A 16255-nucleotide genomic window follows, 5' to 3' on the forward strand; every position below is an offset into this window, starting at 1 on the left:
GACAGTAGGATATATGGTATGAACCTTGATTTCGACAAAGTTTTGGATGGTCTTAGTGATGTAATTCCAGATTTTGACGCTACAACGAACAACACTTTTTATAAGTGAGCGCCATTTTTTATATATAAAAAATAATAAATCTATTCTCTCGATTTTTTGGAGAACCGGGGTAATATAGGTATAAGGTATCTCGTTCCGAATCCCCGTTACCGTATTTAAAATATTTTCAACGATTTTTCACTTGGCGTCTTTTCCAAATTCCATGTTTTTCTTTGTTAATTGATAATTCCCAAAATCTTTGTTATCAATAAACAAGAATAGGCAATAATAGAAAAGAAATATTTCATTGATAATAAAAAAACAAGACAATAGAGAAAACTATTCCACATATTCAAAATTCTCAGTCCACTCAACTTCAACATTATTCCTAACTATCCCTAACTTAGAGAAAAGTTCAGAAAGAACTCTTCCATATGGTATGAGGAAAGTCATTTTCTCCCGAGAAATGCTTATCATTTCCTTCAAGAAGTTGAAAATAGTAAGAGGAAGATTAATTTTGACATTCTAGATGATGAAGTATAAGATATACTTGTCATACCAAGTAAACGTTTCTAATTGTTTCGCTCTTGGGCGGAGATTTGCCACTAGAACTTGAAACTAAAATTTTAAAATAGGGAATAGAGAAGCAGGACTGGTGGGCTTATCTTGGTTGGCATAAATTTAATGCAGGCGGGTTGTGTAGACATTGTTGAATTAATAATGTTCAACACAACTACCTGTCTTTTGACAGTTGATTGTCACAACAATCAGTGATGAAGTAATGAAGAAATGAGAGCTATTGACATATGAATAGATGACTTCATCATGACCAGCTGGCACAACAGAGGCATTCATCCAGAATCCTTTAACAAGATTAGTGTATATGGGGGGGGGCATGTAGAATGTGAAAGTAACCATTCAATCTTTGTTTGTTAATAGCTTTCCTTAGTTCAAAAGGATCGAAATCAATGAAAAAGATTTGCATCCATTTTTTAATAAATAAAAAAAGACTTTGAAACAAGGAAACAAGACACATAGAGTTTGAAATGAGATGTTGAAACTACGAAAAGACTTTGAAACAAGATTTGAAGACATAAAGAATTGGAATTGAGACGTTTAAATAGCGCAAAAGTCTCCTTGAAAATTCAAAAAAGACGTTATGACTTTAATATAGATTATGATTGGTATTCTAGTGATATGATTCCATGTATGCGCGCCACGTTTTAATTCATTTTTAAAACAACATATTACCTCAGATTTTCGTATAACCGAGGGGAAAAACAAAATTGGAACCTCACTTTTTATTATATTTTTTATTTGTAAATTAAATGATCTAACCCGTTTGTTTTCATAATAACTAAGCGATATGATAATCATATTTTACTTTAAAAGCACTTCTTAAATATATTTTACCATAATCCTAACTCATACGCATCATTCTTTGGGATCGATGCTTATCATTTCCTTTAAGAAGCTTGAAAAAGAACTCTGTGATGAATTGCAAGTACAAAAAAATATTTTCCAATGGATCTCCTTTAGAAGTTGGATGCATTCAATCCATATAACATTTTCATTGGATTAGATAACTCCTCATAGCTAAAAAGTTGGATTTGTTGCAATATTGTGTTTTAATATCCTATGTAAACAATGTAACTTAAAAAAACGACAATTTTACACCTCGATTTTCCAAAAAACAGAGGGGATAATTTAGCGTTCAAATTGAGGATATTTATCACCATCCTTAATAAAATCCTCGCCGTCCAGTTCATAACTATCAATGCTCAACACACTACCATTAGTGATCTGCGTGAAACATAAATAACTTCTATTATAAAAGCATTATGAATATCAAAAATTGATAATGAAACATCATGAAGCGCTTAAAACTATTCCCCACTTTAAGGTTTGCAAGAGTGTTTTCCATGAAAAATTCTGAATGATGGATTGCAAGAGCAGAAAATTATTTGAGTTTAAGGTTTGTGTTCTTAAATATTTATTTGAGTAAAAAATCATTTATTTATCTAACACTTTTTTATCTAACCCTTTTTTTGTTCATATCAGAAATAAATGCAAGCAAAAGCCATAGAAAATATTATACACCCATCATTTGATCTTTCCGAGAATTATATGATTTGAAGATCTAAAATCTATATTTTGGAGAAATTAATATATATATATATATATATATGAATGAAGTTCCAAACCATTTCATTTTCAAATAATAGATTGAAGGTTAAAGATAAGTTTGTGAATGAATACACAAATTTAATAATGGGTGTTTCCATAGTTATTGATATGTTTAATTGCTCATGATTCAGAATTAATTATATTTTTAAAAATTAATTTTATTTAAAGTTAAAATTTGTAATTATTGAATTTAATTATAATTTTATATTGAAATATCGTTCAACATATTTTTTAAAAATGTTACAAATTTATATTAGATATTACAAATTTTTTGGTAGTTTTATTTCATTAATTTTTGTTTAAGAATTTCTTGTATTTAAAGGTTGTTAGTAGTAATGAAATGTGTGTGTTTTCTGTTTTTAATTTCATAAGTTGTTCAAAATTATTTCTAAATTCCAATAATTAGTAATCAGAGCTTTTCTTTTTTGAGGGACCTTAGAGTGAAAATTATCACTTATGGGCAACTAGAATGGAGACTTATCTTGATGCTAATGATCTTTGGGAGGCTGTTGAGGAGGATTATGTGATTGATCCATTACCAGAAAATCCAACGCTTGCACAAATCAGAAATCATAAAGACAAAAAGTAGCGAAAATCAAAGGCAAAGTCTTATCTTTTTTGTGCTATTTCTGAAGCAATCTATACAAGAATTTTAACTCCGAATTCAGCCAAAGCAATTTGGGATTTTCTCAAGTAGGAGTATGAAGGAAATGAGAAAGTCAAAGGGATGCAAGTGTTGAATTTGATCAGAGAATTCGAGATGCAGCGGATGAAGGAGTCAGAAACAATCAATGAATATTGTGACAAACTTCCAAGCATTGTCAACAACGTAAGGTTTCTTGGAACTGAGTTTTTTGATACAAGGATAGTCCAAAAAATTCTTGTGACTGTTCCTCAGAGGTTTGAATCTACCATTTCTTCTTTGGAAAATTCCAAAGATCTGTCAAACATTTCTTTATCAGAATTGGTGTGTGCTTTGCAAGCTCAAGAACAAAGGATACTTATGAGGGAGGAAGACACGATTAAAGGTGATTTACAAGCAAAATTGAAGCTCAATCAAGGCCACAAAGGAAAGAAGAAAAAGGTCCAATGTAAAAACTTTGAGAAAGGATAAATTTCCAAAAAATGGAGTAGTAAAGTTGAAAACAATAAGACAAATAATTCTCCATGCCAACATTGTGGAAAAAGAAATCATCCATATTTTAGATGTTAGAAGAGGCATGATATACGTTGCAACAAAAGAAACCAACTTAGACATATTGCAAAAATTTGCAAGAACAAAAGGCAACCTCAACCAGAAGCTCAATTAAATGATCAACAAGACGACGAGGAACAATTATTTGCAGTAACATATTTTCCCACCAACAACCATGGTAAAATTTGGCTAATCGATAGTGGATGTACACATCATATGACCTATGATGAAGAGCTATTCAGGGAGTTAAACAGAACAACAATTTCAAAAGTCAGAATTGACAATGGGGAGTGCATTTCAACTAAAGGAAAGGTCACAATTGCAATTGAAAGCTGCTCAGGTACTAAACTCATCACTGATGCCCTTTATGTACCAGACATTAATCCAAAATTGTTGTGTGTTAAATAGTTACTTGAAAAGGGATACAAAGTGTTGTTTGAAAATAAAATGTATTTAATTAAATATGCAAAAGGACATGATTTGTTTAAGGTCAAAAATGAAGGGGAAAAGCTTCACTTTAGATCTTATGGAAGAGGTGCAGGTTGTCGTTTCAATCCCAATCAATACTCCCGATCTTTGGCATTAAAGATTGGGTCATTTCAACCATACTGCATTGTTGTATGTTAAAAAGCATAATATTGTCGAAGGCTTTCCATCGTTAGAAGACTATGTCAGCAGTTGCAGTGCATGCCAATACGAGAAACAATTCAGGCCACCCTTTCCTCAATCGAATTGGAGATCATCATAAAAACTGCACCTAATTCATATAGATATTGAAAGACTGATGTAACACCCTATTTCTACCCAATGAATAATCGATAATTATAACGAAAAATCAGAGTTATTCAAAATTTTATCAGCAAATGAGATGTCACATTTACTTCTTAAAACAACAGCATATTAATCATATATAACAGAGATACATAACACATAGCTCGGATGAACGTTAACAACATAATTCAACCTTTGAAAACAAATAAACTTTTCATTAATAAGCAGCGGAACCTACAAACTCAACTTCAAATCTCATAACAGCTTGTATGCCACTAAAACAAATTCAACTTAATAATTATTCAAAAAAGTCGACATAAACTTCAACAACTAAAGTAACATCAAGCGTTCACCCCCCCGAGTGCCATGTACCAGAGCGACAACACCGACTCGACTCACGACAACTAAATCTCCATCATTGCAATTACCTGCGCATTACCAGTATAATGCTAACAGTGAAACAAATAAAGGGGTGAGATATCAAACTATATAAACAGAGTTATGATAAACAATATATTTATAGGTTCAGGCTATAATATACATCACTATGCGGTATAATCGTTACCGTCCAATTTACTTCGCTATTTCAACCAAAGCGACACACGTCAGAATATCACACATAAATTCATATCCAGGTCACAATAATTCACATAAGTTCACACGTCGAATCACATAAACTCATAATCACATAAAATGAAATGCGACTCTAACAAATGCACATGCATGTGGTACCCAGGGCTTCAGCCCCCATTGCCAATTGCCAATTATTAGAGGCATTCAACAGGCATAAGCCTCCGTCACTATTTTCTAATCCATGCCGTCACAAAATGCAATTCATGCGACTCAATGAATGCATCATCACAAACAAACCACAACAAAATCGTCACGAGGCCTACGCCTATACCACAAACAATTACCAGAAATTAGAGGTAATTTCATCGTCACTTTATATCCTGCACTTCACAATAATTCACAAAAGCTCATCGCATCGCAACATCGCTAATGCATCACCACAACGAATCATCGCCAATAATTCACCAACAATCAATCAACACAATTAGTTTATGCCAACATCACAATACTTCATAATATTAACAAGAACATGTTACATCACAACATCACAAAAATCGCGATTAGCGCGTTAATCCCGAAACGGTCTTTCCTACATTATTCTTTCTGCTATATATTTTTCTTCCTGCCACTGATTTACCTTAGGATATTATTCTGATGATTATCAAGTCCCTGTTGAAAAGTTAGGCAACTACACTACTATGCTCCAAAAAGAAAACCTGCTACTGATACTTCTTATTATTCCACTAATGTTATTATTACTTCTACTGTACCTGCTATGTAAAATTCATTCATTTTATTACTTTCTACCGAATGCCATATAATTTAATTAGTGGCCATAATTCAACACTATGCTAAGTTAATCCCTACTCTCCCAATTAAATTTATTGCCAAATTATTGATCTCATATGTTATCACTAAATAGATTAAATTATTGCAAGGTACTTACTAATTCATTGCCAAATTCTGGCATGTGGCCCCCCGTCCCAGCACATAGGGCGCCCAGCCCTAGTTCCAGGGCACCCGTCCCTAATTTTTGTTCTTTTTGGTGGGGCCTCCTTGCAATATGGGGCTCCCATCCCTTACCATTATGACCTCCGTCCCTAATTTTATTCTCTTCATCCCTATTTTCTGTTCTACGAATCATCTTAATAATTTCCAGAATTCAACGACTTAGTAGTATTCACAACACAAAAAGACAATCATTCATCAAGAAACATTCCCAATTCATCCGAGGATTACAAACAACACAACAATTCAATAATCCACGTAACATCAATTTTCACAGGATTTCCAGAAAAGATTTCAACACAACAAACACCACAAACATCAAAATTATACTGAGACACAGAGATAATACTTCTACCCTAAACCCCACATACAATTCATCATATCCCTGTTAATAGAGCAAGAACTCCACCCTTACCTTGTATTCAGAGTCCGCTCTACGATTTCCGGTCGAATTCCTAGCTTCCGGCATCGCATAATTCTTCTGGTTTCCTCTTCACGGCATAGCTCTTGTATCTCTTTTCCTCTTCTCTTCTGAAATTTCACGTATTCTCCAAAAACTCCCAACAACCCTTGTGTTATGTTCTGATAGCCACTTTTCCAAAAGGAAAACCCTCATTGATACTTCAACTTTCTCTTTTATTAATTATAATCAAATAACACTATCACTTCCTATTGGGCCTAATATTAGCACCTCCATTTTGCTAATTCCCGCACCACCGCAAAACCAAATAAATTAAATAACTATTCCAATATAATAATTTTATTTCTAATATTATTTCTCCGATTAAACCGACTAATTTAATCAGACCTTCCATTCAACCGCTCAAACAATATAATAATTCACTTGCGTCCCTTAAATTAATACCGATAAATTCCTTACTCCGAAGATTTCCAACAATCGAGTTCTTAATTAATTTAATTAAACCATTAATTAAATTCAGGGCATTATAACTGCAACCTGGATTATCTTCAAAGGAAAGTTGATATTACATTGCCTTTATTAATGATTTTACTAGAATGTGTTGGATTTATTTCATGAGATTTAAATCTGAATTTGCAGGAGTTTTTATATTTTAGGTTTAAGACTTGGATTGAAAATCAATGTGATTCTAAAATTCAAGTTATAAGGTATGACAATGGGAAAGATTATATATCACACCGATTTAATTATTTTTGTGAAGAGGCTAGAATAGAGCACCGACTTACTACTCTTTACATTCCACAACAAAATGGGGTGGTTGAGAAGAAGAATAGAAAAATAATGGAGATGGCAAGATGTGTGATGCATGAGAAAGGCCTACCAAAGAAATTTTTGGCTGAAGCTGCTAATACAGTCGTGTTTCTATTAAATAGGCTTCCTACAAAGGCAGCGCAAGGGAAAACTCCTTTTGAAGCATGGTATGTCCATAAACCTTTTGTTCAAAAACTTAAAGTTTTGGCTGTATTTGTTTTACCTATGTGCAAAAGGTGAATTGAGATACATTGGATAAGAAGGAAGAGGTAGGAATTTTTATTGGCTTTATCACAACTTCACAGGCTTATAGAGTCTTTCAACCACAAATTGGTAAGATTCTGATAAGCATATACATTCATTTTGCCGAAGATAAACAATGGAGTTGGGAGTAAACATAATCAATTTTATGATTTATCTTTAATTAAAGCCTGAAAGTTCTGTAGAGCCTGAAATTTTTGCTGTGTTAGAGCCTGAAAGTTTTTCACAAGACGTGGGAATTATTATCTAGACCCCCACACAAAAATGTTATTAGTGTAAAGTGGGTTTTTAGAACCAAACTCAACGCAGATGAATCCATTAATAAGCACAAGGCCAGATTGTACTGAAGGGATATGCTCAAATATTTGGAGTTGATTTTTCTGAAATTTTGCTCTAGTTGCTCAACTTGATACAATCATATTAGTCCTTGCTTTGGCACCATAAAAGGGCTAGAAGGTGTTTCAACTTGATGTGAAATCCGCCTTCCTCAATGGTTATTTGCAGGACGAGATATATGTTGACCAACTAGAAGGATTTATTGTTAAAGGGCACGAAGACAAGGTTTACTTGTTAAAAAAATCCTTGTATGGTTTGAAGCAAGCTCCAAGGGCCTGGTATAGTAGGATTTATGAGTTCTTGATGAGCATTGGCTTTACAAAGAGTCTCAATTAGTCAACTCTTTGTGTGAAGTACTTGAAATCTAATATTTTAATTGTTTCTTTGTATGTGGATGATATTTTAGTTACAGGAAACAATGTTGGGTTTGTTGAGGAGTTTGAACAAAATATGACGAAAGTCTTTGAAATGACTGACTATGGAGAAATGGCTTTCTTTCTTGGAATGGAAGTCAAACAAAGTGAAAAGGGAATCTTTATCAGCCAAAAGAAATATGCAAAAGATATTTTGTAGAAGTTTCAGATGGAGAGTTGAAAACATGTGGATACTCTAATGGTTCAAAAATTGAAATTACGCAAGGAAGATGGTGCAGAAAAGGTTGATGAGACTAATTTTAGAAGTCTTATTGGCTGCCTTATATACCTTACACTAACAAGACCTGATATTTTGCATGTTGTGAGTGTTCTCTCAAGATTCATACATTGTGCAGCAAAAATGCATCTTCAAGCTACTAAATGTGTGCTCAGATATATCAAAGAAAATCTTGATTATGGTGTATGGTTCAATTACAATCAAGAATGTAACTTTCATGGATTTTTTTACAGTGATTGGGGAGGATCATTGGATGATATGAAAAGCACATCATGCAATTGTTTTACATTAGGTTCCAGAATGCTTTCTTGATCTTCAAAGAAACAAGATATTGTGGCACATTCAACTGTTGAAGCAAAATTCATCGTTGTTGCTGCAGCAGTTAATCAAGCTTTGTGGCTGAGAAAAATTCTAGTTGATCCACATTTGGCTCAAGCAGAAACAATAAAGGTGTTTATAGACAATCAAGCAGCAATTGCAATCTCTAACAATTCAGCCTTTCATGGAAAGACTAAGCACTTTAATATTAAGTTGTTTTTCTCTAGAGAAGTCCAAAAGGAAGGAGAAGTCTTGTTACAATATTGCAAGACAGAAGACCAATTGGCGAACGTCTTCACAAAGGCTCTTTCAAAAGGAAGGTTTGAAAACTTGAGAGGGAAACTTGGTGTCAATATCCAAGTAGGAGTGTTAAACATATGGATTTGTACCTATTATTAGAATTAATTGTAGCATTCCTATGATAATGACTGTTATGAAATTAATTATAGAAATTATGAGTAGTAGTAGAATGTTACAAATTTATATTAGATGTTACAAATTTATGGTTAGTTTTATTTCATTAATTTCTGTATAAGAATTTTTTGTATTTAAAGGTTGTTAGTAGCAGCCAATCGTTAATTGATCTAGTGGTGATTGGCGCTAGACATGGTAAGAAGAATCACGATTCGATCCCCGCAATTTCAGTTTTCAATTTCATAAGTTGTCCAAATTTTAACACAAACAAACACACCTTTCAAGAACTTACAATTTCATTCCTCAAAAGACATTCCATGATTCTAAGTGCACTTTAAGCATAAATCACTCTCTATAAAATCATCTCTAGTTCTTCTATAACATCATTTAAATCACTCTCTATAAAATCATCTCTAGTTCTTTTATAACATCATATCGTTAGACCCTCATTTGGCATAGAACCATTCACAATTCTCTCCATCGATCTATCTCACAAAAATATGCATCTACAAATTCCTATTATCACACTTTTCACACTTTTCATGATCCTCCTAGCTTCATTAGTCTTATGCAATTCCTCTTACGTAGTGGAACCACTTGATCAAACAAATTCCGAATACTACTACAATTCACTTGATGGAAGATTGATCAAAACAAAACATCAACATTTTGGCCAAATAGCAAGGACCAATAGAGATAACTTTTTGTCTTCCAAGTCTCGAGGAATGGTTAATGTTGACGACTTTGGAGCCCACGCAGATGGAAGAGATGATAGGGAGGTAGGTAATAGAAATTTTATCATGTTAATTTCATGACACCATTCTCAACCTTTGTCAGTTGTCATTTTTCACTTGATTTTGTTTGTTCTTAAGGCATTTAAGAAGGCATGGAATGAAGCATGTTCTAAAGGGTCTATTCTTGTTGTACCAAAAAATAAGATATATCGTCTCAAACCAATATCTTTTTCAGGTCCATGTCAACCAAATACTTCCTTTATGGTAGGTCTTATTTTCATAATGTTAAATTAAATTAGTTAGTGTCAACCAAATAAGATATATGATTTTTTTATAAACTATTCATTGTATTTGTTTTATTTTCCTAACTCATCATGTTAGCTCTATGGAACAATCGAAGCATGGCCTCAACTTTCAGCATACACAGATAGACAACATTGGATTGTGTTTGATAGTGTCACCAATTTCAGTGTTGAAGGTGGTGGCACTTTCAACGGCAATGGGAAAAAATGGTGGAAAAACTCCTGCAAATATAACAATTACCTTGTAAGTTTTTCTTACTTTTTCTATTATATGAATCTTGATCTTAATTTATTTTTTCTCTTCTTGTTGATCACAGACATGCAATGATGAACCAAGACCACATGTAAGATCATAATATTTTTCCAACCATAAAGTTTTACAATAATTATTTATTTTCCTATTGATTCATATTTTCGTTGAAAAAAAATCATGAAGGCGGTGACATTCTATGGTTGCAAGAATTTGAGAGTGGAGAATCTAAGGTTCAAAGATCCACAAAAAATGCATGTATCATTTGAGAGATGCTTCAATGTGTTTGTTTCGAATTTGGTTATGAGAGCACCACAAAATAGCCCCAATACTGATGGAATTCATGTCACGGAAACAAAAAATATTGACATAACAGATTGTGATATTGGGACAGGTATGTATCAAAAGGCAACAACTTCAGATTAAGACAAACTTTATTTTAATTTTTACTATTTTTTTTTTTATTGAAGGTGATGATTGTATTTCAATAATTAGTGGATCAAAAAATGTTCAAGCTACGAATATCACATGCGGACCCGGACATGGAATCAGGTTTCATTCTTATATTAATTGAAATCTCGACTATTAGATGGAGAACAGACGGTTCATATTTTTATATATTTTGCAGCATTGGAAGTTTGGGACGTGATAACACAGAAGCTGAAGTTTCAAATGTGGTGGTGAAGAGAGCAACCTTAATAGGAACAAAAAATGGAGTGAGAATAAAAACATGGCAGGTTAGACTAAAGTTGCAAAAAAGTGGAATTTCAACTTATGTTGATTTTGTTTTCACTTTCCATAATTTCAAAGCTGATAGGACCAACATTGGAAAGTTGATGAAATTAGTGCAAATAAGTTTGACTTTGTTGGTTCTTGTTTCAATCACCAACCTTCTAGTTCTAATTTCTAACTAAAGTAACAACTCCTATGACAAATTTTATCCAGAGCATCATTCTCAAATTTTATAACCAGTATAAGTTAGTCACAGTTTAATCGTCACAAAATAAATAAAAATCTTATTTAATTATAAGAGGTTAAAGGTAGTGCACTGACAGTGTAAAAAAGTTTTACACTGTCATCCAATAGAAACAAATCGTTTTGCCATGTCATATAAGTTTTTTTAAAATTACAGTCTGACTTGTCCTGATTCATGGTCGTGATTAGTTGACAGTGTAAAACTTTTTTACACTGTCAGTGCATCACCCATTTTCTCTAATTATAATATAATTGAAAAAATATTGTATGAAATTCTACTTAATTATTTATCTTCGAAATGTTGGAGGGTTGGTGTAGTAGACAACTTTGGTTTTATTTAGGGGTGGTCAAATTAATCGATTATATAAATTATTCATATTTATATTCAAATCCGGTTGTGAAGAACTGATTAATTTTAATATGATTTTTAATCAAATTTATATTTTGGACATCCATATCCAAAATAAAAAATAAATTAAAATATTTTCAAAAATAAGAATAAATCAATTTTTAAAAAAATTGATAAAATTGGTTTTTTTCGAAAAAAAATTGATTTTATTTCTAAAATCATTAAAAAAAACGAGTTTTTTCAAAAAATACGAAAAACTCGATTTTTTTCGAAAATATGAAAAATCGATTTTATTCAAAAGTACTAAAAATCGAGTTTTTTTCTAAAATAGGAAAAGTCGAGTTTTTTTAAAAATAGTAAAATTCAATTTTAATCAATGTTTTTTTTTGGAAATATGAAAAGTCGATTTTTTCAGAAATACGAAAAAAATCGTGTTTTTTTTGAAAATATGAAAAAAAATCATTTTTTATAAATACGAAAAGTTGATTTTTTCCTGGAAATACAAAAAAAAAATCGATGTTATTTCTAAATTCGTAAAAAATCGAGTTCTTTCCAAAACACGGAAGGGAATACGAAAAAAATTGAGTTTTTTAAAATAAATACAAAAAATCATATTTTATCGGAAAAAAAAATCAAATTTTTTCGAAAAAAATGGAAAATCAAAATTATTTTTCGAAAATACGAAAAAATCATTTTTTTGGAAATATTAAAAATATTTGTTTCCGAAAAAATACAAATTTAAAGCTGATCGTAAAAAAAGAATATTCAAATATAAAAAATTTATTTTGATGTTCGAAATCGGTTTTAAATTAAAATTTTGTTATAAATTTTAGAACTGTTATAAAATATAGTTATGAATAAACCGATTTTATTATAATCGATTATGTAAAAATATAACCATTTTAAATTTTAAATGAATTGGTTATAGTATCCAGATATAATAAATAGTTATTAATTAGATATTGTTTGGTTATCTGAATAATCTGTGTATGAGCATCATAGTTTTATCCAATTAATAGTTTATTTTATTCTAAGATTTTATTTTTATTATGATATATTGTATCTCACTTATATTTTGAGTTCATTTCAACACAGGGTGGTTCAGGATATGCAAGAAACATCAAATTTATGGACATTGAAATGCAAAACGTTACAAATCCAATAATAATAGATCAATCCTACTGTGATCAAACAAAACCATGTAAAGAGCAGAACAAAGGGGTGCGATTAAGTCGTGTCTTGTACCAAAACATAAGAGGAACAAGTGCTTCAGAAGTAGCTATTACATTTGAGTGCAGCAAAATCGTTCCTTGCAGAGAAATCTACTTGCAGGATGTGATTTTAGAACAAGAAGAAGGAAGTGGGGGCACCATAGCTACATGTAAGAATGTTAAATATGTAAATAGAGGAAAATTTTATCCTCAATGCTCCCCTGCTTGAAGAGTTCAGCGTTCAATTTCGATAAACTTGTCCACAAATTGATAAATAAGGTTACACAGAAATAGACATATTAAAAGAAATTTTAATATCTACATTTTTTACAACAATAATTAAGAATTTTTTTTATCGATGATCATATGTTAACTCATGCTAATATTATTTAAATTAAGACGAATTATTCAATAAAATAAATAAAAAGGTGAGAGATATGAAACCTATTCCATCGAATAGTTAAAAAATATAATTAGACGACTTATTCTTCAAAACACTTTCAAACGCATAAATAAGAAGTGGTTTTCACCATAAAAATAAAAGTAGTTCCCACCAAATATAACAATCAAAGAAAAAAAAAACTCTCATTCCACCCCGAGTTTCTCAGGCACCATATGTTTTTCCAAAAATATTTATTATTTTTGGAGATGTATCTCATAAAGCACTTTTTTTATTTAACGCTGATTTGTTTTGTAAGTGCATCTATAGAATTTTTATTTAACGTTGTTTAAATGGTTTCGTAGATGCACCTACGGAACAATTCAACGTTAAATAAAAAAATGTACTTCCGGAGATACACCTCCAAAAGTGGAAAAAAAATGAAATTTCGCCAGGGTGCTTAAGAGTATTATGAGGTGGATTGAGATATTGTCATTAGTTAATTTATCTACACATGCATTTTTCTCTCCGAACAAAAATGTTAGATCTCGGAATTCAAAGAAATATAGTGTGTAAATTATTCTTCTAGTTAATTAAAAGGGAATGGACAATATTCAAATTACAAAATGAACGAATGGCTAACATTGAATCAGTTAAAGATTTCTCCAATTCTTCCAGTTAGCATATTCGATAGCAAACATGATTTCATCCAATTTAGCTTGAACGGATGTGCAAACTCCAATCTTAACTGAGAAAGTTCTCAACAATGTTCCTAAATTATCCCTAAATATGCCACCACACGTTGAAATTCCAGGATTTCCTCTTAAAATTTTATTTGTATTACACTTAATATAATTATGACTAGGAGAACACGGATTAACTTGTAAGATTTTAGGTGTGGGGGTGGCGACATTTAATGTCAAAACATTTAAATTTTATAAAATCGTGAATTTAAGAGTACCTAATCCCCTTGAAAGAAGTAAATGGCTTATATATCGTGTTCTAATTGATTAGAATCAAATTTGGCATAGTTATTTTATGAAATTACTAACACAAAAGTTAAATCGCAAGAATTGTAACAAATACAGTTCAAATTTGAAAATTCGAGTTTTTCGGTACGATATAGTTTTTCCCGACTACCACCCTGCATAAATATTAGTTTCTCCCATGTCTCTGTGAAAAGATCTCAAACTTGGTCTCACTGTATAAATATTATGAATATGACTATCTTTATAATGTTATCATCGTCATAGACTTAAAAAAGAAATTTGAAGTATTCTCATTGCCAGTTTGACTTGGAAAGGATTCTGCTCTTCGTTACAGTACTGATAAGAAAATACTATTTAACACACTTCTGTTATTAATTAATTGTAATAAAAACATAAGTTTCGCTTAATTAAGATAGAAGTGAAAACAGAAAATGTTTGATCAGCTCTTAAGATTGTTGCATGCAGATTGAGAAAAACGATAACACAATGCATAATAACACTTCAATAACCATAGTTTCATATCATATATGAGTAACATGTAAATGTTACATTAGTAATTGTACTATATGGTAAGACATGCTTACGCGACATCTTCAAAACACTACCTACATTATCAACACACATGTTTATCTTAACCTAAAGCATAATAGATCATAAATTTGAATTCACTTGTAAATCATCTAAAAACTATGAACTCCATCTTTAAGTTATGCATGACCCAATTCAAAAATAGACTTGCGATAATCTAAAGTAATGGATGAGAATCACTAATCTTCTGACGGTGGCTTCAACGTTGTTTCAGCGTCACGATTATGAACTACATCCATTAAATTATGCACGACCCAATTCAAAAATAGACTTGCGATAATCTAAAGTAATGGATGAGAATCACTAATCTTCTCACAGTAGCGTCGACGTTGTTTCAGCGTCACGATTCTGATTTGCAGCAGTGAATTTCAACGAAAACCCTTTTCGTCTTTCGCAATCACTCCATACAAAATTCTGGTTCTGCAGTCGTCCGGCTTGGTTCGTTTTTTTGGAACCGGTAATCAAACGAAGGCTCCTTGGACGGATGCAATGTTTCGGTTCAGTTGTTGCATACGTCAGTGGCTAAATACCTTGACTCAGCCCCTCCAAAGAAGTTCTCGAAAACATGAGATAATCATAACAAAACAAGACAAAAAATATACCCAGTCCCAGGTCGGAAAGAGATTGATTGTAGCCAACTCCAGTGGTCGAGATCTTGAGTTGTGTTGTCTTCTTCCATAGCTTGCTATCTTCTTCTGATCTAGTTTGATTCAGTTAATTTGAAGTCGCTTCGTCCAGGAGCCCGACATCGAGTTGGACTCACTCGCCGGAAAGCCTTTTCAATGGTGGCGTTGGTGTTGTGATCGCTCTTACTCGAACGGCCAAGTTATAGTCACATATACGTGTCACACAGATCATAAAACTTTGGACCTCAGAGTTCCGACCGAATATAAAATCTTTCAAATTCCGGTTCAACTCATATCCCGCTGGTTCAGTTTTCTTTGAACCTTCTGCACCCACAGTACGTTTGAATTGCTAGCATTGTATATAATAAATCCATTATGTACAAGTACTTCATTATAGACCAGTCAGTTGGGTGTAGCAGCAGAACCAGCCAAAAGCATCAGAAAGATAGCAAAGGCAATTCATCAACAAGTTAACTTGCATTATCTTATTCAATATCTGCTACTACCTATTCATGTTAGTTTTCAGGATGCTCATGGAGCAATCTAATCAAATTCAAACTTTATAACCAGAAAATTGAATTCTGTCTGTACTACATCTGACACAATAGCTTTATCTTGAGACCACGTCAGCGTTTGGCTCTATCCCAGTTCCGTATCATTAATCGCTCGATCCCGATATCACACCGGGAAACAGTTTCATCATGCTATGGTATTGGAAATCTTCGGATCCTCGATGACAGAAAGAAAGTGACAGATGTGAGATGTCCATAATGTGAATTCAGAAACGCTGATGCCGGCGCATTTGAACATGTCAGAATAAATGCCACATAATATCTCCCACTAAGACTATGTACAATGGTTACATTAT

General features: G+C 32.2%; 2 protein-coding genes across 2 annotated transcripts; both read left to right on the plus strand.

Annotated features, from left to right (window-relative positions):
• Positions 1-2986: 2986 nt before the first annotated feature.
• LOC131623104 (uncharacterized) lies at positions 2987-3340 on the plus strand. Its single transcript, XM_058894122.1, has one exon. The coding sequence runs from the start codon at positions 2987-2989 to the stop codon at positions 3338-3340; it is 354 nt and encodes a 117-aa protein (XP_058750105.1).
• Positions 3341-9423: 6083 nt separating this feature from the next.
• Positions 9424-13037, plus strand: LOC131623097 (polygalacturonase-like). The gene is made up of 8 exons (XM_058894117.1): positions 9424-9763; positions 9857-9982; positions 10100-10264; positions 10338-10364; positions 10457-10664; positions 10741-10822; positions 10899-11007; positions 12690-13037. Exons 1-8 carry the CDS (start codon positions 9485-9487, stop codon positions 13032-13034), a joined length of 1341 nt encoding a protein of 446 aa, XP_058750100.1. The 5' UTR covers positions 9424-9484; the 3' UTR covers positions 13035-13037.
• Positions 13038-16255: the final 3218 nt, after the last annotated feature.

This window comes from Vicia villosa, unplaced genomic scaffold (assembly GCF_029867415.1).
Source record: "Vicia villosa cultivar HV-30 ecotype Madison, WI unplaced genomic scaffold, Vvil1.0 ctg.000052F_1_1, whole genome shotgun sequence".
Lineage (NCBI taxonomy): Eukaryota > Viridiplantae > Streptophyta > Magnoliopsida > Fabales > Fabaceae > Vicia > Vicia villosa.

Excerpts from the sequence above, each read along its gene's own strand:
- LOC131623104 (XM_058894122.1), top strand. The coding sequence starts at position 2,987 with ATGCAGCGGATGAAGGAGTCAGAAACAATCAATGAATATTGTGACAAA.
- LOC131623097 (XM_058894117.1), top strand. The coding sequence starts at position 9,485 with ATGCATCTACAAATTCCTATTATCACACTTTTCACACTTTTCATGATC. Across the intron at positions 10,823-10,898 it reads GGACCCGGACATGGAATCAG|CATTGGAAGTTTGGGACGTG; the intron begins GTTTCATTCTTA and ends TATATTTTGCAG. Across the intron at positions 11,008-12,689 it reads TGAGAATAAAAACATGGCAG|GGTGGTTCAGGATATGCAAG; the intron begins GTTAGACTAAAG and ends ATTTCAACACAG.